Genomic DNA, 23,146 nt, shown 5'->3' on the forward strand with positions numbered 1-23,146 from the left:
AGACTAAAAGCCATTAAAAGTAAGGCCCACTGAGCTCTGGCCGGTGGCTTAGTTGGTTGGAGCATGGCCCCATACACCAAAAAGGTTGAGGGTTCGATTCCTGGTCAGGGTACATACCTAGGTTTTGGGTTTAATCCCCGGTGGGGCATGTGTCTAGGTTTCAGGTTCGATCACTGGTGGGGCATGTACAAGAGGCAACATATTGTTTCTCTCTCTCAAATCAATAAAAACATATCCTCAGGTGAGGATAAAAATAAACAATTCCCACTGCATTTTATTTTTATTATTAAAATACCTTGTGGAATGGCTACTTCAAGCCAGAACTTGCCCATGCAGCTGTCTACTTTGGTTAGCAGGGTGTTTAAAATTACTTAAAGTTAATGTAAGTGCAGACATGAGTTATTTTGTGACTGGTTAGCAATGTTCGGAAATGGAAACACGTCTATACTCATGACCAGTCAGCAAGGTGTTAACAGCACCATCTGCCACTTTTGATATTCCTACTATAGACTAGGCACCATAAGGGCTTTTCAAACAGGACACAATTATTTTTTAAGTTTAAAAACTGAAGCAGAGGTGAAGGGACTTCCCAATCTAAAAAAATAAGTGGTAAGCAAGATGCTGTCCCTGCTCCTTCTGGCTCCTAAGTAGTTACTTCTAAAATTAACTACCTTCCAGTATCTCTTTAATGTACCTTCTCCGGTCTACAACCATGACGTCCGTCCCTAGCTCAAGGACTACCTAAACTATTAATTCATTTCCTGTCTAGCCTCGTCCATCTTTTGTCTTTCTCCATCCCCATCTAGGGTTCATACTATTGCCATAATCTAGCTGAACTGCACACCCGATGTCACTTTCCAACAGAAATCTTTTCCTGAGTACAGAACAAGGTCTAAGTTCTTTGGAGTAGTAATTAACACCTTCTTAATCTATCTGTATCCTGACTTTTCACCCTTATTCCCCTCCCCCACCTCCGCCCAAAGAAGAAGTTCCCATCTTCCTGTCGAACTACTTGGTGCTTTCTAAAGAAACCCTGACTTCTTTTCCTCTGTACCTCTGTGAGGAATGTCCTTTTCTCATTTATTTCCACCTACTAAATGTCAGGGGCAGGAGTGAAACCATCCCAGATTTTGCCAGTTTAGAATTTCACCACAGTGAAATTGACCTTTTACAGAAACATTTTATATTCTGTATGACTTGTTTCTACACAAATCTCAATTTTATTTACTTGACAGCAGAAGCCATCTTAGACATCTTTATTTCCTATTCAGTGAATTTTCCAATAGAGTGAAGTTCAAATGTGTGAAGCGAATCTACCCAAATTTGAAAGTTTTAAGCTGCTTGGAAGAAAACACTATCATTTTAGATGAACAGTTCCTAGCAGGGGTCATTTTAGGACGTTTGGCAGCATCTGGAGATACTTTTGGCTGTCACACAGGGGGAGAAGAAACATATTGGCCTCCAGTGAGTAGAGGCCAGGGATGCTGCTAAACACCCCGCAATGCACAGAACAGCCCCACACCCACAAAGAATTATCCAGCCCCAAATGTCCATAATGCTGAGGTGAAAAACCTTTGCTTCAGGTTAGTTTACTGTTAGTGTAACAGGTAATTCTGAAAGATAATACGCCATTATTGTGTGGACAGTGGTTGCCTTTAAGCAGAAGAGGAATAAAGAGCTACAAAAATCATTTCGATGACGTAAGACTTACCTTTTCCTTGCCTTTATTTGGGCTAGTGGTTTTAGGATTGGAAAAAGTGGCTTCTTTTTCTACAGTGCCCAGAAAACGATGATCTGAATGGGAATGGAACGAAACCGTGCCCTTGGGAAGTTTTTTAATCCTAATAGCATGATTTCTTTGGGCAGAGAGCATATCCTACAAGTAATAAACAAAAGTAACTTAAACTGAAAAAGGAAACACCAAGAAAACCCCCCTTATTTTTCTCAAAAACTACTCACAGGAACCACAGTAAACTCTACTTCATCTGCAATATGGAGTTGGTTCCCATCCAGAATTTCGCTATAGTGGAAGAACATACGAGCATCACGATCCACACACTTGATGAAACCAAAACCATCTCTCATGGCAGCAATTACACCCTGAAACACAAATAATATTTTCACTGGCTGTGAAGCTTTTCAAAACAACATTGAAGTGTGCAAACATAAGTTAAATTCATTAGGAATTCGCTATATTAATGACCCAAATTCTGTATCCACATTGTAATTTCTCCTTTCATTTTTTTTCATTTTGAGAGTACGTTTATTAAAGCTGGGGACAGTCAAACAAGGAAGGGCTTAGAATAGAAGAAGCAACAGAAGAGAGCCTAGGCGGGGCTGCTTTGGCTCAGAGAAATCAAAGTCAGAGAAAAGGGGACCTTTCAAGGGATTAGCTTGGGACGAGCTGCCGCTGCCCACTGCTCCCCTGCTTGCAAGTCTCATGGAGTCCCTTTAAGTTTAGAAGATGCACTCCTGTGGGGGAAAGTGAGGGGGAAGAGAAAGGTGTGGAAGTCCTCCCGGGAGGGCAAGTGTGCTGTAATTTTTCCCATTTAAATCCAAACTCACTGCTTTCAGTGAAGTAAATAAACTTCTAAGCAACTGAGACTTGCCAGATGCTACTCTCCTTAGCCAATATGAACTAGAAAAGTTGTATTCAAATGTAAACATATGCGCACAACATATTCCACTTAATTCTTATTTTTATTAACTTAGTATTATCATGTTTTTGCAAGATGAGAAAGTCAAGGCTGGGAGAGGTTAAGCAATTAGTCCAAAGTGCACAGCTAATAAGTAGTAGACAGGATTACAAACCAAATTATCAGCTCTGAGGGCATTACAGGATAACAAACAAGATCTAAACTTAATGACAATATAACTGGATACTTGTCTAGTAACAGCCAACACTTACCATTTCTCTGGCTTCATTAGTGAACTGAAATGTATTTGATAGAACTTCTATGTTGGTTGCTCGTTCTAATTTGTCACGTCGGTCTGTTGAAATATTAAACCTAACATGGTCGCCTTCCAACAGGGTCACCTTGGATTTTGTATCTTTGTCTCCAAAGGGCAGTTCTTTAGGAATCACAAAGTTAACTTTAATGCGTCCCGGCAATGGGTCATTCTGATGAGAAGGAAAAACGATTTTAGCTAGTTCCAAGTCAAACAAGAACAACACAGCAAAACCATGATACTTATGAGACAGTTCCCCAAAGGGAAAAAGGGGTCGACAACATTAAGTCTACTTTCAAAGCTTTGTGTTCTATGGTCACGATACAACCAAAAATCACAACAGTGCAATTAAGATCCTGTACTATGATACTGAGAAGTTTCATTTAAGGAAAATAATTTTAGTCTTTTATGTTTCACATTTCCTTAGCACTAACACCCCCCTTATCTCATTTCCCCCACATAAGAAAACCAACTGGCGGTGGGGTGGTAGTAGTGGGAACGAATGTACACCGAAATTGTTTTTTTCCATTTTAACAAGTATTTCTTTTGTCCCTTTTTCCTTATCATCCAGTATAAAAACAAAGCAAAATTAAAAACTCATATTCATGGATAAATCAATCAGTGGCCTCTCATTTAGTTTAATTATAGGTAATTATTTCATTGCTCCACTACCAATCAAATGGCATAAAATTTCTGTTGCTGATGAGGCATATAAGATTCTCCAGAAGATGACCAATTACCTGGTTTTTACTGGTGACTTTTGGGATAACTTTGGTTACAGTTCCTTCAAAATGTTCAAAGCTGATATCTTCAAAAATGACTGTTCCTTGAGGCAATAGTCTGACATCTGTTGCAACTTCTTTACCCTAAATCAAAAGGGAGTGGGGTGGGGATGTCATTTTAACCGTTTCCTAAAAATGTAAGTCACTACTGATCTTAAAAGGAGGCCAAAGATGAAGTTAGGTAACTATCTTACATTTCTGTCCTTGATTGTGAATTCCACGTCATCTCCAGGCTGTAAGGCTTCTATGTCACCCTTAAATTCACTATAGTGAAAGAATATCTCTTTTACAACATCACCTCTTTCAATAAAGCCAAATGCCTCCTGAAGCCAAACAAAAAACAGAAACATTATGTACAATTAAGCATATATGGTTACAATTTATGATTATGATTTACAATCAGTCTTTTCATAAAATTATACTGCCATGAAAACAATTTATTTGGCAAAGTCTATTATCATCAATTAAATGGCCCATTTTAAAGAACACAATGAATTAGTATCCAAAGAATTTTAAGAGATTACTTTTAAGGTTAACAGCGCAGTATTTTCAAAGGGAAGATAAAGAGGAAAAACAAAAGGCTTAGGTTAAGTAAAAGGCTTAAAAGGGTCAAAGAGAAAGCTCGAGCATCTCCAATTTGATGGCGCTTATTACCTTCATGGCACACACTACTCCCTGACAGCGGGCTTGTTTCTTTTTCAACAGCATAATGTTCCGAGCACTTACAGCACCAGTACTAGAAAAAAATAATTGGGTGGGGATGGGGTTATCAAAGAGGGGTGAAAAATGCATTGGCTTTGTTAGATATGATGAGTCTAGAAAATCAATAAACTAGTTTTCTGAGGCCTCAAGAATTCTTACCACTAAGAGCAAATGTAAGGTTTATGCGACTCGAGCCTTTTCACATGGCTTCACATGCCAAAAACTTTTGCTCAAACTCAGAACATACACATATAGATCATTTTTCTCTTGGACTGTTAAAATAACACCATGGGTACATGATGTTCCATTCTGCTTTTCCATTATAACAAAAGAAATAAAGTCACAAACTGCATGCAAGCAAAGATGGGGAAAGCTCACTTTAGGATGTTCATTAAACGCACATTTAAGTAGGCATTTTGTGCTGCAGGCAAAGGTGCTGGAGATAGATAAGAGATGGCCTGTTTGCACTGACTGAATTTAGTACCTATTCCATCAATTTTGATTAAACAGCTGTAAAGGAAAGTTGAATAAATGCAATTATATGAGAAATTTGCTGTGCTTTAAAAAATTATTCACCTTGATCGAAACCAGTTAGATACACCATATGTTGCTATACTGTCCCCATCTTTGAGCAGCAGCAATGTAAACTTGATTTCATTTTAAAGATGGCGCAGACTGTATAAGATGCAATAGTACTCGGAGATTTGTTTTTAAGAGCTGCAGACCAAGCAATTATTTCTCTTAATTCTTCATGAACTGTAACCCAATTGTGCCTTTTACTTCAAAAATTGAACAGACTAACGAAGACATTGAAAAAAAAGAAAAATCCCACTTGCCTTTACAATTTACTGCAGTGAAAAGCCTTCAGAGTCAGATTGGAATTTAAGTATCTGCTATTGAAAACTTTAGAAAAGTTACTTTATGAGAACATACCTCATTTTACAGATGAATAAACTTATCCGGCGAGGCTGTTCTGAGGATTCACGGCTATTTAATACAATGCTTGGCACATGTAGAGCTTAATAAAAGTAAAGCCCTTTCATTGGTTCCCCCCTCAAACTCAAGCCCTATCTCCCAGTTTTCTACTTGAGATTAAATGGAGGTATTCAGACTAAAATTTGAATACCCATGCCTACAACTCAATCTAATTCCTTCTAGTCTTGCAAACGGTAAGGTTCAAGGCTAATGATTCTGTACATGCTCTTAGGACTTTTGTTTAGGACTTTCTCCAACTTCCTATTTTTAACTTCCTTCTGTACTTGTATCTCCCATTTCATCCACCCCCCCCCCCAAAAAAATCATCTCTGAGACTTCTTCAATACACTTTCCTCAACTGCTTATGCTGTGGAAATCAACAGCTATAATTCCTGCTCATTACTAGCTTGTCTCAGACCTATACGTGTAACTGCATATCCTCACCCAGAAATACCGACAGATACCCCAAATTCTAAATGTCAAAATAATTATAATTCTTTTCCCACCCTTAATACTTCCTGCTGTATCTCCCGAGTTCAGTTAATGGTATCATCTGCCCAGTACCCCAAGTCAGAAAAATGACATTTGGGAATCTCTTAATTCCAATACACATTTCTGTCTAATCAATTACAAAACTTAATGACTTTATCACCTCAATGTGACTTGACTTCTCCACCTGAACACTCCTGACCTTGTTGTATTGGGCCCTCATCTTTCACATTAACCCTCATATAACTGCCTCTAGTCTACAGCATCCCTATTCTCCAAAAGTCTACCTTCTCCACCACTTCCAACAATCTAAGGCTATCATACTTAAACTCCTTCAAAGATTCTTGTAATTATAGGATAGAGCTCAAGCTTTATTTCCTACAATCCAGCCAATTCAATCAACTCAATGTAGTTCCCCAAAATAATACTTCCTCTACCTGCATGTTCTACCCCACAACCCATTTCCCTAGTAACTCCACACCCTTCTCTCAAAACTCACAACATTGCTGCCTTTGCAGAACCTTCACTGACCTCTGCAACAGCTAGCCCCTTGAAAGCTGTTTTAATTATCTTCCTATTTCTGACACTCTGTACAATGCCCATCATAGAATACATCCTCAAATGCTTAGTGATTAATGAAAAATGTGAAAGGTCATAAAAGTAATCCAGACTTACAAGCTAGGTTTTTAACTCCCTTCGATTTTCTTATTGTAGGAAAAGGAAATTACTTAGGTGGGAAAAAAGAACTTACTGTTTATTGTTATCAATTACAAAGTTTATTTTATCTCCGGTTTCCAGCTGAACATTCCCTTCCACATCTTCAGGGGTGTAAGTCAGATAAAACACTTCCTGTGAATTAATAAGTTATTATTACTATATTGGCAGGATGCATGTTTACTGTATACTGTGACTTACTTTGTTAAATACCTCTTAAGCTGGCATTTTAAGCCAAATTTCTTAAAATTAAATGCTTTATGACAAGCACAATGTTTTATTCATATAAACACACACTTCCCCTCCATGATGCTGATGACTTCTGCGAGTCCACAGCTGAGCAGCAATCCAACTTCAAAAAGCTTACACACGTGGAAGCATTTGCCCAGAGACTGTAGTTACATTTCAAAAAAAACCAATTTTTATATAAGGCATTCCAAACAAAAAAGCTGGTTAGTGCTTAAAAAGAACCAGAAAAAAGATCCCCTCCCACAACCCCCCAAAAGTGAGTAAAGGAGCATTTTACCTTAATGTTCTAACTAAGGTCACGCTTGGGCAAGCTAAGACACTTGGATGTCCTATAGATTTTTTGTTTTTAATTTTTTGATTATGCTGCACTCGAAGCCTTAGAAACCAAATTTAAAATTGATTTTATCAATTGCAGCTTACGTTTTCTATTTTGAATTAAAGTACGCTTATAGATCACATGGTGGATCAGGCAAAGGTTTAAGAAAAATACACAAGTTTACCCCATTACGTTCGTAGCATACACTCCCTGTTGGACTCTGACCCGGGGCAGCTGGAGATTTACTCTCTAAGTTGTGAGGAACAGCGCACACAACCTACCAGTCAAAAAAAAAAAAATTTCCATTGCTAATCATTTCAGGAGCAGCACTGTGCAATATAAACTGAATTTTAATATCCTCTATACTATACATAGGGATGCATTTTAATATGATCCACAAGAGGATGCCATGCTGCCAAGTTTCAAACTTACAGACATAAATTGACTGTAAGTATAGACTTTGGGTTATTTGTAAAAACCCAAATTGAGTCTTGACCATTTTTTAATTTCAGGCCAAGAAATGCCAGTGCTTCTGATATAATTTTAAAATAGTCATCTTTATATACTATAGCTCTCTTGCGTGCAAACTGAGGAGATGGGGAGACTCTTCCTTTTCTAATGTGAAAGATATATGCAAATGCAGGGCCCCGAAGAAAACACAAAGCATCAAAGTCACTAACTTGTCCATTCATTCGGTCTTCAGGGAGGATTTCTTGTTTTATCTTCACCAGTTTAACAGCAATGGGTTTCCCAGTCCGCCGGTCAGATGATACTTCGAATTCAACATCATCTAAAATAAAGAAAGTGCTATGTTTGTTGTACTAATTTTGGTAAAACGGTATCTCACTTTCAAGCTAAACTTAATGTAGCATTTGAGTTGTCTTACACTAGTGATTCCCAAAGCGTGGTCCCTGGACCAGCAGCAGCCATCACACCTAGAAGGAAGCTTAGCAGAAATACAAATTCCTGGGCCCCACTCCAGACCTATTCAAAGGCAAACTTTGGGCATGAGGGTACAGCAATCTAGGTTTTTAAGAAGCCTTCCAGGTAATTCTGATATAAACTACTGTTTCAAAACCAATGCTTTAGACTAAGCCATATCTTCGTTTTCATGGCATTACACATACTGTCAATAAGGCAATATAACAATCATGACCTCTGGCAAGTTTTTTTACTTCTCCTGTATCTCATGTGTAAAATGGGAATTAACCAAAATAATACTCTCATAGGGCTTAGAGTACTTGGTACACCAAAATACTCATGTTAACTATTGTTCTGACTTTTTTCCTCAAAGATATTTTAAAAAACACACACTGAGACCTGGTAACTTCAGTCTTTTAATAAACCATACATCTTCACAAGTAAAAGTGGCTTTTCTGGTGTTAGCCAAGATGAATTTTCATATAGTGCAAGTGGTGACACTGTTAAAAGTTATTTTTTCAGGTACTACCAAACTAGCACCTAGTAAAATGATTAAAACTAACATTATAGAAGTTATATTTTCACAGGCCTAAAATCGAATACAGTATAGCTAAAGAGTCATTATTGGGGAAATAACTTAAATCTCCCAAAAGTGTCTATTTAAAAAATATTCAAAGATTCTTTTAATCAGTCTTTCATCCCTCAAAAAGACAATACAATACCACCATCGGAATCAGAATTCTCCAAGTTTATATAGATATACTTCAGTAATTGGTAGAATTAAAAGACCAAAACTAACACTCTGATGAGCAAGTTGCTATGGAAGAGAAATTTGTGATTAGTTTTTTAAAAAGGAGAATCAACAGATTACCTCCTACTTTTAAGTCCTGCAGGTTGCCATTATACTGTGAACAGTGGAAGAAAAGTCTAGCTTGACGTTCTGAACACTGAATAAATCCGTAAGAGGTTAGCAGTTTTTCAATAACCCCAGTTTCACGCAGTGCTGCTGAAGTACCATTGGGGTACCCATTGTGTCCATTGTTGTGGAGAAGGTTTGGATCAAAGCTCATCTGTTTTAAAAAGAAAAAGAACTCAACACATACAGATCTGTACATTATCTCCACAGCATAACAAATCACTAAAATTTTAATATAAAAAGGCAAAGAAAATAAAGGTAAAATAGATAAAAGGGAAGATTATGGGCTTTTATTGTTGAAATGTTAATTTAGCTACTAAAACATTTCAAAGTAAGTATTTGAATGATTATGGGAAATTGGCCCAATTTATTGTAGAATTTTTGCTTACCAAACAGAATTTCCAGAGGCTAGTATTAAAGTAAATCAACTGCATAAGTAAAAGCTGACTTTATATTAACTTTAACAATTTCAAAACAATGCTAACTAACATTCAAGAGATGGCAACCCAAACTATGAGCACCCTTCCTTAAGAAACTTAGTAACACTACTTTAAAACTTAAATAGAAACCTTAATACTATTTGGTAAGCCATGCATCTTGAAGATAATCATTTAAGTTAGTAGAGATTAAAATAATAAACTTTCTACGCAATACTTATTTCAAACTAGAAAATATCAGAATGCATGCACGCTTAGGTCCTTTAATGGAAGACAACCCAAAATAGTGAATTAGAAAACAAGAGTTTTCTAACATAAAACTCCAAGAAAACAACTACTCTTCAATTCTAAAAATGTTCAATCACTTCACAGGCACTTTTAAGACGTCTTCACTTGTTGTACACACTGATAAAATCTCTAAATGCTATTGTTTTTATGATCAGATAAAGCAAAGGAAACCATTCCTTAGTGAAGAGGAGCTATTTAGATGCAATGCAACGAAACCTATTTAGATTATCAAATAATGTCCTCATACTGGATATTTTATTTAACCATAAAAACAAGTTATTTTTGGATATAAACATTTAGTTTGAGAAGTTGAACATTATTAATAAAAATACTTTTTATTAGAAAAAAAGTTACTAAAGTTCTGGAAAGATAAAGCCAAGTACAAAAACTTAGGTGGGATGACCAAATCATGCAAACCAAAGCTATCGTATCTGTAGGTGGTTAAGTTCCAGTTCTTTCATGTTCTGTGTTTGACATGTATTTACTCATTTAACTTTTACAAAAGCCCACGAGAAATATTATCCCCATTTTAACAATGAGGAAACAGACAGAGAGAGACTAAATGACTTGCCAAAGTCAAATGGTAGAGATGTCAAACCAAGAAAGCCTATGTCTACAATCTGGGCTCTAAACTAGGGATTTTCAAACTTGTTACCTGGCAATCTAGCTAAAATACAAAATCTGATTTAGTGGGGACAGGGGTTTGGGATTCTCCACTTCTAACAAGCTCCCAAAGTGATCCTTTGATTCTTCGACACACTTTCAGTATCAAGGCCCTACATTACTAAACTTATCTTTCAAGATTCAAGGTGAAGGAAATAGTTAGGAAAGTTAGAAAGTGAGTCTGCAGGCCATTTTAACCAAACTGAGTGGCCCTCCTAAGTCATGCTCTTAACACAAAGCAAACAAGCTGGAATGACTGCTTCCCTGACTTACAGATCTCTGAAACATGGGGGTCCTCTTTTGCTTTTTTGTCGCAGATGAGGTAGAAGATGAAGATAAAGGTAAAGAAAGTGTAGGAGGGGCTGCAGGAGGGGGATGAGGATCTGATGACACAGTAAAAATGTTCTCCATCTCAAACAGCTGTGATAACATAGCACAATGTTTGTAACTGTGATAACAATTTAACACACATTTGACAGTTAACTTGTGTATCTTTATAGATTTACTTTAGCACTATATAATTCATTTTAGCAGATTTCTATTGACAAAAGAAATAAATTATAGCATCAAGGCAAAATGTATTTTTTAAAGCCCTTACACATTCCCTAATCGATAAGATTTACAATTTTTAAAATGCCATAAGGACTCTTTAGTGGCTGCTACAGTGAGAGAATTCAGTCCAATTTCTTCTCCATGTCCCACAGCTTTACACAGAATCCAGTATTCTCGATCACTTGTCTCCCTTAAAATAGAGTACGCAAAGGATAAGCCAAAGAAAATATTAGAATTATATGTATTTTTTGCCCAGAGATAAAAATTAGCTTTTATAAATATTTATTATGTATTTACAGGAGAGGCCTTGCAGATTGGTTAAGTCAGATTACACATCACATACACTACTTACGTACTGAGAGGGAAGAACTCCAAGACGTTGACAATGAAGCCCACTCATTTGCTTTCAGTAAATTATAGTTTATATTTGCCCAATTAGGTAGACATACAAATTTAGCTATCTAATTTAACTAAACTGCCCTCACAAACAGACAAATGGTTGAAAATTATTCCCCCAGAAGAATCTAGAGAGAAACAGTGCTAATAAGGCAAACACGGGCAAAGACTATGCAGGCTGACACTTTGAATCCTTGTACTAGTTCTTAATTTCTACATTGTGAAATTAATGACCATCTAATGAGATCTGACAAGTCTGCCAAAACATTAAGACTGAGACTATGATACAGACTTACATTAGCAGCAATAAAAACACACTATATGTATTCCATCCCTCAGATATTAAAATTCATGGTAGTATAAAAGCATCCAGCAATATTTCTGGTTAGGGTGGCAAGTTTCTGCTCTGTTAACAGGTAAACACTTACAGAGCAAACCAATATTCAGAATACAAACATTAGGCTGAACAAAAAGTACTTCTACTACCTGAAGTCCATTTCTGTAACTCATGTCAATGAAATAACATGGAAACGTTGGCATCTAGTCTTTTACCTTTCTGGATAAAGGTAAAACAGTATTCAATTTGCATTATCTTATCTAATCCAACACAACTGCTAACAGTCTAAAATTATTTTTAAAAACCAGACAAGAACATATGAAGAAACAAACAGAAAAAGCTAAATGGTACAAAAGAAAATTCTGTGTGGCATGCCATCCTTTAAAGTGATGACTCCTTTCTGAATTCCAAGCTTTTATTTCTGTCCACTTTATAAAATTGAGAAAGTAAAGATTAAAAAGGAAAACTGCCCTTCATAAACCTAACTCCCCCAAATGATGAGTGTTTAATATCCATACTAGCATATTTTCTCAACATTGGATTACTAGCTAATGAACACAATACATTTCCACAATATATTTTGATTTCAGCAAGTCTCCACCCAAACGCCCCCATTTTTACAAACAGTTTCTAGCTTAGACAACTGGATAGACTATAAGTCAATTCCCTTCAGGCTCATCTTCACATTCAATCGGTCACCAAGTCCTATCACTTCTACCATTAAAACACCTAGTGTCTACCTCTTTCTTTGACTATACCCTAGCATTTACCTTCCTTACACTCTAAGCCACTGCTCTTAAAAGTTCTTTCTATCCTCACCCTATCTTTTAAAAGTGGACCCATTTATCTTTAAAGATATACTTCTGAATATATAACTTTAAAATCTGAAGCTCAGTTTTGAAATACAAAATTCATTAAACCCTTGCTTATGAACATCTGGCAACTTTCCTACAGAATAAAATAAAACGTAGTGGGCCCTTCAGAATCTGCCTCTAGCAAGCCTCACTTTCCAGTTACTCTCTCCACCCCACAAAACTCTATTCTCTACTCTGTTCATAATGGAAGTACTCAATATATACTATGTGCTTTCATTTCTCCCTGAATCTACTGTTACCTCTACCAGAAGACTCTTCTCCCTCTTAAACAAAAGTACTGCTCACCTTCAAATGTCCCTCTCTGTAGGGTTTCTTCATCCTAGGTTATAAGGACCTACAAAGCCTACAATGTGCATTCCTGTCTGAAACCCTAGCTTCTAAAGAGTATAGATAGAGTTTTTATTTCAAAGAGACCAATAATCAAAAGAGATCTGCATATACTGGTAAATATAATCTTATGTGAAAAATCTCAGTTTCAGCCACAAATAATGTCCCCATCTAAAAGACAATAAATTAAATAATCCAGTGTTGATATTTTCAGGCTAAATAGTTGGAAATATGGTTTTTAGAATACTTTTAGAAGAGAAATGATTAAAAAGATTTTATATCTGGTCAAATAATTAGGAACTCCAGAATTATAAACTGATTGTTGCCAACAGGAAACTACAAACCTACCTCGCAGTGATAATCAAATATTGCACTTTCAGTAGTATTTGCTGATTCTTCGTTTTCAGCACACGTTTCAAAGGATGAAAGTTGCTAGTATTAAAAAAAAAGAGCGAGAGAAAATGATCTATCAAGCTAATAAAGAATACAACTGCTGCTGCACCGGGCAATCTCACAGTACAGCACTGAAGAAAACAAAGACTACTAGCAGCGTTGGGAAGTGCTCTTTCAAAGCTGTTGAGTAGGCACAAACTTCTTGTTTCAGATCAAGTGTTGTGTCTTCAACTTAAGTGTACTCTTCTTTGGTCTTGTTGGTTGTTTCAAGGTTTGTTCTTTGCCTGATCTGAACTTGAAGCAGCAGTTTCAGGTGGTAAAGTCTGTTCTGTTACACTTCATACTAGAGATAAAAAATGAAGACATTAAATATAACTTCCATAAAAGAACCCAAAAGAGAGGGTGGGTAGCGGGACAAGCTCATTTCATTAACTTAGAATAATTGGTCAAACAACTAATATAGGAAACTTGGAAGCACATTCATTTGATGTTATTTGAACAATCTCTCATGTGCTAACGGATACCTCCTTTAGCACCACATACTCAAAACCAGAAATAATTTCAGTCATTATTGACACCCCCCTCAAGCTCTAAATTACATAGCATAATACTCAGTACAAGTGTTTTATAAACATCTAACACTATGTTAGGTACTGTGTAAAATATAAAAGAAGTTCCTGCCATCAGGGGGGTTTATACTCTTGCTGAGAGAAGAGTTATACATGAAGAAAAAGCAGAATATAGGACAAAAATGTCAAAAATTAATTTGCTCAACTAATATCTGGGTGCCCACTATGTCACATACTAGAAATACTATGTATTGTTTAATCACCACTGTATGTGCATCAAAGCAACATGGTGAGCAAAGTCAGAAGAGCCTTTTTTAATAAAAGGTGGAATTTGGGCTTAATTTGGAGAAATAGCCAGATTTTTAGAGAAAGAAAACAACTGAGTATTCTAGGCATGAAATATCACATAATCCAAGCCAGATTATGCCACTAGATTCTAAGTTTCCTGAGAGCACAGACCATGTATATGATTTTCTATGTCCAGCATCAAGGGAGTTTACTGCATGCATGACTGTGGTAACAAATGTGGCTTGTTGTTTCAGAGGAATCAACAGGCTAGCCTGGCTAGAACAGAGGCCTGGATTAAAGTGAAATGGGATATGTGGTGTGGCAGGTGTAGTGGAGCCAATTATGAAGCATTTCAACTTGATATAACAGGAAACAGTCTTAGCTCTTGATAAAAGAGTATTAAGTCTTGAAATCCTTTGGGAGATGACTTAGTGAAGGAAACAAATATCAATGAGCTATTGCCATAAATAGATGAGAAATGTCTATAGAAGGGAAACAAGATGAGATGAAATAAAACCAAATAATTGTGATTTATATTAGCTATAAAAATTATGTTGCATTGATTCAAATGTTAACTAAAATAACTTATCTGGGGAGAAGAAAAAGGTAGATTTGGTTTTTGATATGCTGAAAGATGAATAGTGTATTTGCAATGCATCACAAATAAGATCTATAAGGAGAGAGGTCAGAGCTGGTGAAATAGCTTAGACTAGCAGAACTCAATTCTAATCACTGATACTAGTAAATAGCCAGGAACAAGTTATTCAGTCTCACTAAGTTTCAGTTTCTCATACGCAAAATGAAAACTCAGTAACAGCTGATTTGTGGCCATTTTTTGTGTGGCTGTATCTAACATTCCATGACATTATATTACTACTGCAAATCTCAAACTTACATTCGTCCACAATTTTATTGGGATCGTTCTCCTATTACCCAGACTTGATCCTTATTCTTAGAGCTATGGTTCTCAAATCACTTGGGAAGCTTTAAAATATACCTATGCCCAGTCCCCACTCAAAGAGTAATTTAACTAGCCTAAAGTAGGGCCACTTCCGTAATGATTGATTCCTCCCTCTCTACCTTCACACCCAATTTTGCAAGTCTTAACAGTATTTGCTTAAAAATATCTTTTGGCCCGGCTAGGCGTGGCTCAGCGGTTGAGTGTCGACCTAGGATCCAGGCGGTTGGGGTTCGATTCCCGGTCAGGGCACATGCCCGGATTGTGGGCTCAATCAATGACTGTCTCATCATTAATGTTTCTCTCTTTCTGTCTCCTTTCCTCTCTCTGAAATCAATAAAGACATATTTAACTATATATATGTGTGTGTGTGTGTGTATATACACATACACATACATACATATATATATATATATATATATATACACATATATATATCTTTTGCATTCATCTTCTGTCCTAAAAGACATGTTAGTTCAGGTCTCTAACACATCTGCCAGCTTCCAGTGTCAATCTTCTCCATTTTCAGTCAAGTATGATCAAAGCCGGAACCCAATCATGACATTCTAATTTAACTTCACTAGGGTTAGGTCCCAGAGGTTGGTATATTAGTTCCTTTTTTAAAAAAAATATATCTTTATTGATTTCAGAGAGAGGGAGAGAGAAACATCAATGATAAGAGTCATTGATCTACTGCCTCCTGCACACTCCCTATTGGGGAGAGAGCCCGGAACCTGGGCATGTGCCCTGGCCGGGAATCGAACCTTGATCTCCTGGATCATAGGTTGATGCTCAACCTCTGAGCCACCCAGGCCAGGTGGTATATTTTCTTTATTCCCCTTCCCCAAGGTGTTTCTGACTTGCAACCAGGGTTTAAGAACCACCACTCGACTTGGCCCGGCCGGGCATGGCTCAGCAGTTGAGCGTCGACCTAGGATCCAGGCGATCCGGGTTCAATTCCCGGTCAGGGCACATGCCCAGGTTGTGGGCTTGATCAATGAATCTCTCATCGTTGATGTTTCTGTCTCTCTCTCTCCCTCTCCTTTCCTCTCTCTGAAATCAATAAAGATATATTTAAAGAAAAAAAAAAAAGAACCACCACTCAAAGTGTCTCTATTCTACCTTCCCATCTTAACCTTCTGTTGCTCTCCAGTGCACTCTCCTCCCTAATCCTTAAACACAACTCTTGGAAGATTCTTGAATTCTCCACTTCTTTGTGCATATGGGTCTTCCCACAAAGAATATAACTTTGTCATCTCCAAGGTGACAAAAAAACCCACACCCTTTCTTGACCATACCAGCAGACTTATTATCTTAATTTGGTTCCAAATAACTTCTGTACTTTGCTTACATCACTGTTTATGCATCTTGTTCCTCCAATTTTATTTCAAATTTCTGAGAGGCAAAATTAAGTTTATTTCTCTATTACAGCCTCCTTTAGTGCCTAACCCAGTACTTCTAAACTTAACCACAGCAGAAAATAATATAGCAAAAAGGTAGTTGATCCACAGTAGGCAAAGGAGACCATATTCAAGTACGAGACAGTTCTTAAATTTTTGTTTTGGCTAACTATATAAAGTCTTAATTACCCAATCAAGAAATAATCTCTTAAAAATACAGACTTGGTACACTGGTTTAACCTTGAACTGCCAGGTTTGCAACTTAGTAACACAGAAAAGACACTTCCAGAATCTAAAATCTGAAGCATTGCAGGGCCAGTCTTGGGCATTAATAAAGCCCATTAGGATCTTTTAAAGCTTGAACAAACCCACCAACTATCATGAATAATTGAGAGTGGCTAAATTTCATTTCATTTACAGCTATGACATTTGCATGGTTAACTAAATACTTTTCAATGAAATTAACATTTAATAAAACACAAGATATCCGTTGGGCAAAAATATAGAAAAACCACCCTGAATAATCAACTGAAGGCTAGCTGGAGAGCACCCTCATAACCAAGGATTAAAAGTGGAGACCGCATAGAGACGGGTAGGAAGTGGGGAGGTGCAAGATGGCTGGCCAGGCTCCCAGACAGCAGCTAAAGGTCCGGAGGGAGATCTCAGCTGTGGGGGGCACCCACTGAGAACTCTGGAGTCTAAACCCCAAGTTGGACTCCCTAGCCCAGAGCACCAGAACTGAGAAAGGTACCCATATAACATCTGGTTGTGAAAAACAGCTAGGTTTCTGTCTGCCAGGGAGAGGGGGCTGGAAATGCAGGCACCCTCTTAAAGGGCCAACTCAGAAAATTTTCTGTGTCGCCACTCACCTTGGGCTCCAGCAGAGGGATGACAGAGTGGACTAGTGCTGTGTGAGAAGAATCCAGTGTTGGGGCTCTGGGGAGAAAGCTAGGATTCCTGTACTGAGTCATTCCCCCATACTGCAGACGAAATCTTTCTCAGAAAGACCTTTACCATCCAGGCAGTTTTTGCCTGGAGGGGGAGGCAATCGCCCCACCCGGTGGAGTTTTTTACTTAGCTGATGTGGTTTACAGCCTGAGGCTCATTAAGAGACTAACAATCAGCCTGAAGGCAAAGGCAGATCTCCGGATGCAGAGTCTTTGTCTAATCTGCTTCTGGACCCGGAACTAGGAAAAGCAGACCTTGGTGCACATCTTGGTCCTTTCCAAAGGCATTCACTGATAGCTCCAAACAGGGTACTCAAGGCCAGTCACAAACAGCATCTGATATTGACCTGCATCAGAGACCATACAAAAAGACTGGGAGTCCTAGCAGATGTCTACCTAATACATAGAAAAAACCCAAAGAGGCAGCCAAAATGTGGAGACAAAAAAGCAAGCCCCAAATGAAAGAACAAGGGAATTCTCCAGAAGAAGAGATCAATGAAATGGAGATAAACAATCTATCAGATACAGGGTTCAGAATAGTTTTAAGGATGCTCAATTGCATGAGAAAAAATATGGAAACTCTGAAGGAAATGAGAATGACATAGCAGAAATAAAGAATACATTGGAAGGAATAAACAGCAGATTACAGGAAGCTGAGGATGGGATCAGCAAATTAGAAGATGGGGTAGGAAAAAAATCACTCAATCAGGGAACCAAAAGGAAAAAACAATTAAAAAACAAGAGGACTGTTTAAGGGACCTGTGGGAAAACATGAAACCTAACAATATTCACATCATACAAGTACCAGAAGGTATAGAAAGTAACTAAGGGTTAGAGAACCTGTTTGAAGAAATGGCAGAAAGCTTCCTTAACCTGGTGAAGGAAAAAAATCACACAAGTTCAAGAACCCAAAAGGCCCACACCCAGACACATAATTAAAATGCCAAAAATTCAAGACAAAGAGAGAATATTAAAGGCAGCAAGAAAAAAGCAATCTGTTACCTACAAAGGAACTCCCATAAGGCTGTCAGCTGATTTCTCCTCAGAAACTCTACAGGCCAGAAGAGAATGGCATGAAGTATTCAAGGTAATGAATAGCAAAAAATCTGAAACCAAGACTACTCTATCCATTAAGACTATCATTCAAAATAAATGGTTAAATAAAGAGCTTCCCAGCCAAAAAAAAGGCTAAAGGAGTTTATCACCACCAAACCAGCATTTCAAGAAATGTTAAAGGGACTGCTGTAATATGGCTACCATCAACAAATCAACAAATGACAGTGCTGGTGAGGATGTGGGAAAAAGGGAATCCTAGCACACTGCTGGTGGGAGTGCAGACTGATGCAGCCACTATGGAAAACAGTATGGAGTTTCTTCAAAAAATTAAATACAGAACTGCCATTTGACCCAGTGACCCCACTTCTAGTAATGTATCTTAAGAAACCTGGAACACCAATCAAAAAGAATACATGTACTCCTATGTTCATAGCAGCACATTTTACAATAGCTAAGATCTGGAAACAGCCCAAGTGCCCACCAGTAGATGAGTGGATTAAAAAAGCTGTGGTACGTTTATACCATGGAATACTATGCAGCTGTAAAAAACAAGGACCTCTTACCCTTTGAGACGGCATGGAGGAACCAGGAGAGTATTATGCTAAGTGAAATAAGCCAGAGAAAGACAAGTATCACATGATCTTACTTGCATGTGGAATCTAAAGAACAAAATAAACTGATAAACAAATTAGATCCAGAGAAGTAGAAGCATGGAACAGGCTGACCATTCTCAGAGGGAAGGCGGGGGTGGGTGGGTGGGAAGAGATTAACCAAAGAATTCAATATGCATTTATGTATGACCCAAGGACACAGACAGTAGTGTGGTGAAGGCCTGGGGCAAGGGGGGTGCAGGGTAGAAGAGGTCAATGGGGAAAAAAGAAGACATCTGTAATACTGTCAACAATAAAGATAAAATAATAAAGACACAGAAATAAGGCAAAAAACTTAAAAAAATGAAAAAAAATATCCATTGGGCATTTTAATAAAATTGGCTACCCAACTCATGCCAACATTCATTGATGGTATCAACAACTTTTGCCTCTGAACAAAAGTACATCACCTTCACCTCTCCAAAAGTCAGACAGTTAAGTCACATGAATTACAGAGCACCAACCAAAAAAACTAAAGAACAATTTAAATGTGGATCCCATTCTCCTTGATTGTTAAGTGATCAACTCCTTTTTCCTTTGCTCTGCAAGGACAGTATCACCATTAGTGAATTACCAACTATTTTGTCAAGTTGTTTCAGGAGTTAAAGCTAATTCCTTAACTTGAACTGATAAACCAAATAGCTAATCCCTATTTTACCCATCTTATATTTATCATCACCTGTTTTGTTATTTACTAGCTCCCTCTGTTTGCTGCTTTATCTCAAAAGCCTAGCCGTAGCCAAGTACATAGTAGGTACGAAATTAATAAATACTGAACTAAAACAATTTACGTGGCTTCAGTAATCCATCTAAAATGTATCGCATAACCCAGTTTGCCATTTTGGCAAATTATTCTCAAAATCTGCACAGCACTCACTCAGGGAAAATGCTAATAAAAGTTTACACCAGTCTACAAAAGTCTCCCTACCCCCTTGGCTGGTGTGGCTCAGTTGGTCGGAGCATCATCCTGTACACCGAAGGGTCTTGGGTTCGATTCCCAGTCAGGGTACATACCCAGGTTGTGGGTTTGACCCCCGGTTGGGGTGTGTACTGGAGGGAACCCTTCTCCCTTCCCTTCCTCTCTCTCTAAAATCAATTAAAAATCAAAAACATATCCTCGGGTGAGGATTAAGAAAAAAAAGTCTCCCCACCACCTAACCTACTTTTTTCAGAGTACTTTTTTCCTTTGAGATGAGTGAAGACCCACATAGGCAGCACCGAAATGAAATTCACTGGTTTATATAAATAATTTTGCCTTTAACATTCTAGTTCAGATTTCTTGATGCATTAAGACAAGTTAAAGTATATCACATTTTGCTATAACCTGTATAACTGAAGTGCTCAACAGGTTTTAATTCACTTTTACTTTAGTATATAAGTAATTAACCAACTTAAAACAATTTATACCATCACTATGTTGAATGGAAATAAAAAAAAGTCAAATTGCTCCAACTATCTTTTTGTGCATGCTTAGTAATAATTATGCTGGGTTGTTAGTTAACGTACCATCTACTAAGTTATTTGAAATTATATATCCATCTATCACGTAACTTCTTCTACATACATTAATACTTGAAATGGGACAAATGCCAGTGTGGGAAGAAGCTGAAAAAATGCTTCAGACATAAAATCAGATAATGGTGTAGAAATACAGTGCAAGCCATATATGTAATTTAAAATTTTCTAGCAATCAGATTAAAGTTGCAATAGGCAAAACTATTCATTCAGGTGAAATTATGTATTTTAAATGTATCCAAAATGTTATTTTCCACATGTAATTACTCTGAATAAATGGGATTTTTTTACATTCCTTGAAATCTAGTGTTTATTTTACAATTACAGCACATTTCAACTCAGAACTGTGCACAGTTCAAGTACACAATAACCAGACATGGCTAAAGGCCACATTAGTCAGAGCAGGTATAGACGGATGAGGGGGAAAAGGCATTGGTTGGCATGCCCAATAAAGCAATAGTAAATATAAGGCCCTTGGGCAAAGACTTTCACTGAGAAAAGGAGGCAGGCAGTATCCAGCACACTAGACCATAGCAGGAGTTTGTACTTACTACATATGAGAAGCAGAAGTGCATGTAACTTGCTGGTTATGTACTGGCTGTAGCTGCAAACCTGTGGGTAGCCTACATGTTCAATGTGAAGAAACTGATGATCATCTAACTACACACTAATGTTTTACCTCAGAATAAAAGGACATACTCTATATAAAAATGCTCCAAAAATAATCATTCAAAACTTCTGAATAGAATACTGCCTAAAATACCATATTCAGTTTAATAACCACAATGAAAAAATGTACAACAGAATTCCTCAGGCATGGCAGTATAAAAAAAAGTTTTGTATTGTTTTGTTTTTTAACTAGGAATTCATGCCTGTAAGTGGAAAACATTTTAATACCAAGACAAAAGAATTCTTTAAAATCCTGATTTGGAAGAAAGGACTTAAAAACAAGAAAAGATGGGATTCAAGAAAAGTCATTCCTACCACAGCAGTTTCACCAAAGACGACATTCTATCGATTAAGTCTTTAAAAATAATTATTCTTCTAGCTGTAATTCTCTATTATGAAAAAAATCCTACAAATTTTATAGCTCTCCATAAGACAATTTCGGTCAAAGGTCTCAAAGTAATTTCCCTGTTTTTGAAAAGACACGGCTAAGAAGGCACACCCATTCTTTGTGTTTCTTTAACAAGATCTCAAGATTTTAATTTTTTTTGGTAATAGTTCTGAAATTCAAGTCCTTAAAAAGCTATCCAAACAGTATTTCTATGTTTCAGCTACCTTGTCAAAAGTATCCTCCTCACAATGTGAATAAACAATGCCACTGAACTGTACACTTTTTTTAAAAAGGTTAAAATGGTTACTGTATGTATATTTTATCATAATTTAAAAGAAATTATTTTTTAAAAATGTTGGATGGCCCTGCACAGTGTGTCTTTAGGTAGCGTAAGAGGAAAACAGAAACAGGATAAAACATGTCAGTTTTCACTCATTTTTGATTTGCTAGAAATTTACAGAATTTTCAACCACTCTAAAGGTCACACTTGTTAAGTCAGAACTTATTTACAAAAAAGGGAAACCTATCTTCTGTGCTTCAAATACTTTACTTTTCAACTCAGCTGCTATAAATACTCATCTCAATGGTAAACATCCAGAGCAGCTGCAAAATCACTCAAACCACTACCATCTCTTTTATTTCGGGCCTAGTGCTAAAAAGAAACAAAAAGAAACACAGTTGAGTATTTATCTAGGATTATGACTCGGGCATTGCCTGTTCAAGTATATAAACCCATGCTTAACTTACACCAAGGGTACCCATTACTGGTTAGTATCAAAAGGACAACAAGACATACTGCCCCTCAATGTAGTATTGCGAATGCTTGCCTTCTAGAAACCCAAAATGAAAATTACTCAGCGTTTGACCTAGAACTTATATTAGGTGAGCTATAAATTGGTTCCTACATTTTACAGACCAGTAGTTCTGTAAGAGAGCTGCCAGTTCATACCGTCTTGATAAAGAGGTAAGTCTCTCAAAGGAAACAGATTTAACTACTGGCGTCTTTGAGCGTCCTCTCCCCCCTCCACCCGGCCTCTCAGCAGTTTAAAGAGAACCACATTCTTTCACTCATTTTAGATGCCAAACAAGGAAACTGCCTAGCACAACAACGTTCAGATTTTTGTGTCTGCAGATTGGGAGGCTTCGGGAGCGTTCCCTGCCTCACTTCTGAGCCAAGCAAGAGAGGAACCATCTGGATGTTTCTAAAGGAGAACCTCAAAGCAAAAGAACCGTGTCACTAAGATTCTGTACTGATAAAACAGCGGATGGTAAAAACCTAGACAGTCTCTCCAACCAGGGCTCTAAAAAACTAACTCTACATAGAATGACGAAGCCAAGCCGTCCATTGCACAATGTGGGGCTGGCTCTTGCACCATAAGAGCTAGAGAAGATGGGAAAGAGGACAGATTCCACTGAGCTCATAGA

At 37.4% G+C, this 23,146-nt stretch overlaps 1 protein-coding gene across 4 annotated transcripts in view; it reads right to left on the reverse strand.

Annotated features, from left to right (window-relative positions):
- Positions 1 to 23,146, reverse strand: part of CSDE1 (cold shock domain containing E1) — a 33,533-nt gene that overhangs the window by 9,498 nt on the left and 889 nt on the right. For 2 of the 4 annotated variants that reach the window (XM_016223353.2, XM_016223357.2), the window contains exons 2-13: positions 13,237 to 13,624; positions 10,675 to 10,821; positions 8,969 to 9,167; positions 7,857 to 7,966; positions 7,361 to 7,453; positions 6,649 to 6,746; positions 4,386 to 4,467; positions 3,926 to 4,054; positions 3,690 to 3,815; positions 2,909 to 3,121; positions 1,960 to 2,100; positions 1,712 to 1,876 (exon numbers count right to left, since the gene is read on the reverse strand). In XM_016223353.2, the coding sequence (XP_016078839.1) occupies positions 1,712 to 1,876; positions 1,960 to 2,100; positions 2,909 to 3,121; positions 3,690 to 3,815; positions 3,926 to 4,054; positions 4,386 to 4,467; positions 6,649 to 6,746; positions 7,361 to 7,453; positions 7,857 to 7,966; positions 8,969 to 9,167; positions 10,675 to 10,812 (1,494 nt within the window). In that variant the 5' untranslated portion in view covers positions 10,813 to 10,821; positions 13,237 to 13,624. The remainder of the gene's footprint in view (positions 1 to 1,711; positions 1,877 to 1,959; positions 2,101 to 2,908; positions 3,122 to 3,689; positions 3,816 to 3,925; positions 4,055 to 4,385; positions 4,468 to 6,648; positions 6,747 to 7,360; positions 7,454 to 7,856; positions 7,967 to 8,968; positions 9,168 to 10,674; positions 10,822 to 13,236; positions 13,625 to 23,146) is intronic. The other 2 variants (XM_016223355.2, XM_016223354.2) reach the window with 2 other exon arrangements.

This window comes from Miniopterus natalensis, chromosome 19 (assembly GCF_054644295.1).
Source record: "Miniopterus natalensis isolate mMinNat1 chromosome 19, mMinNat1.hap1, whole genome shotgun sequence".
Taxonomy (NCBI): Eukaryota; Metazoa; Chordata; class Mammalia; order Chiroptera; family Miniopteridae; genus Miniopterus; species Miniopterus natalensis.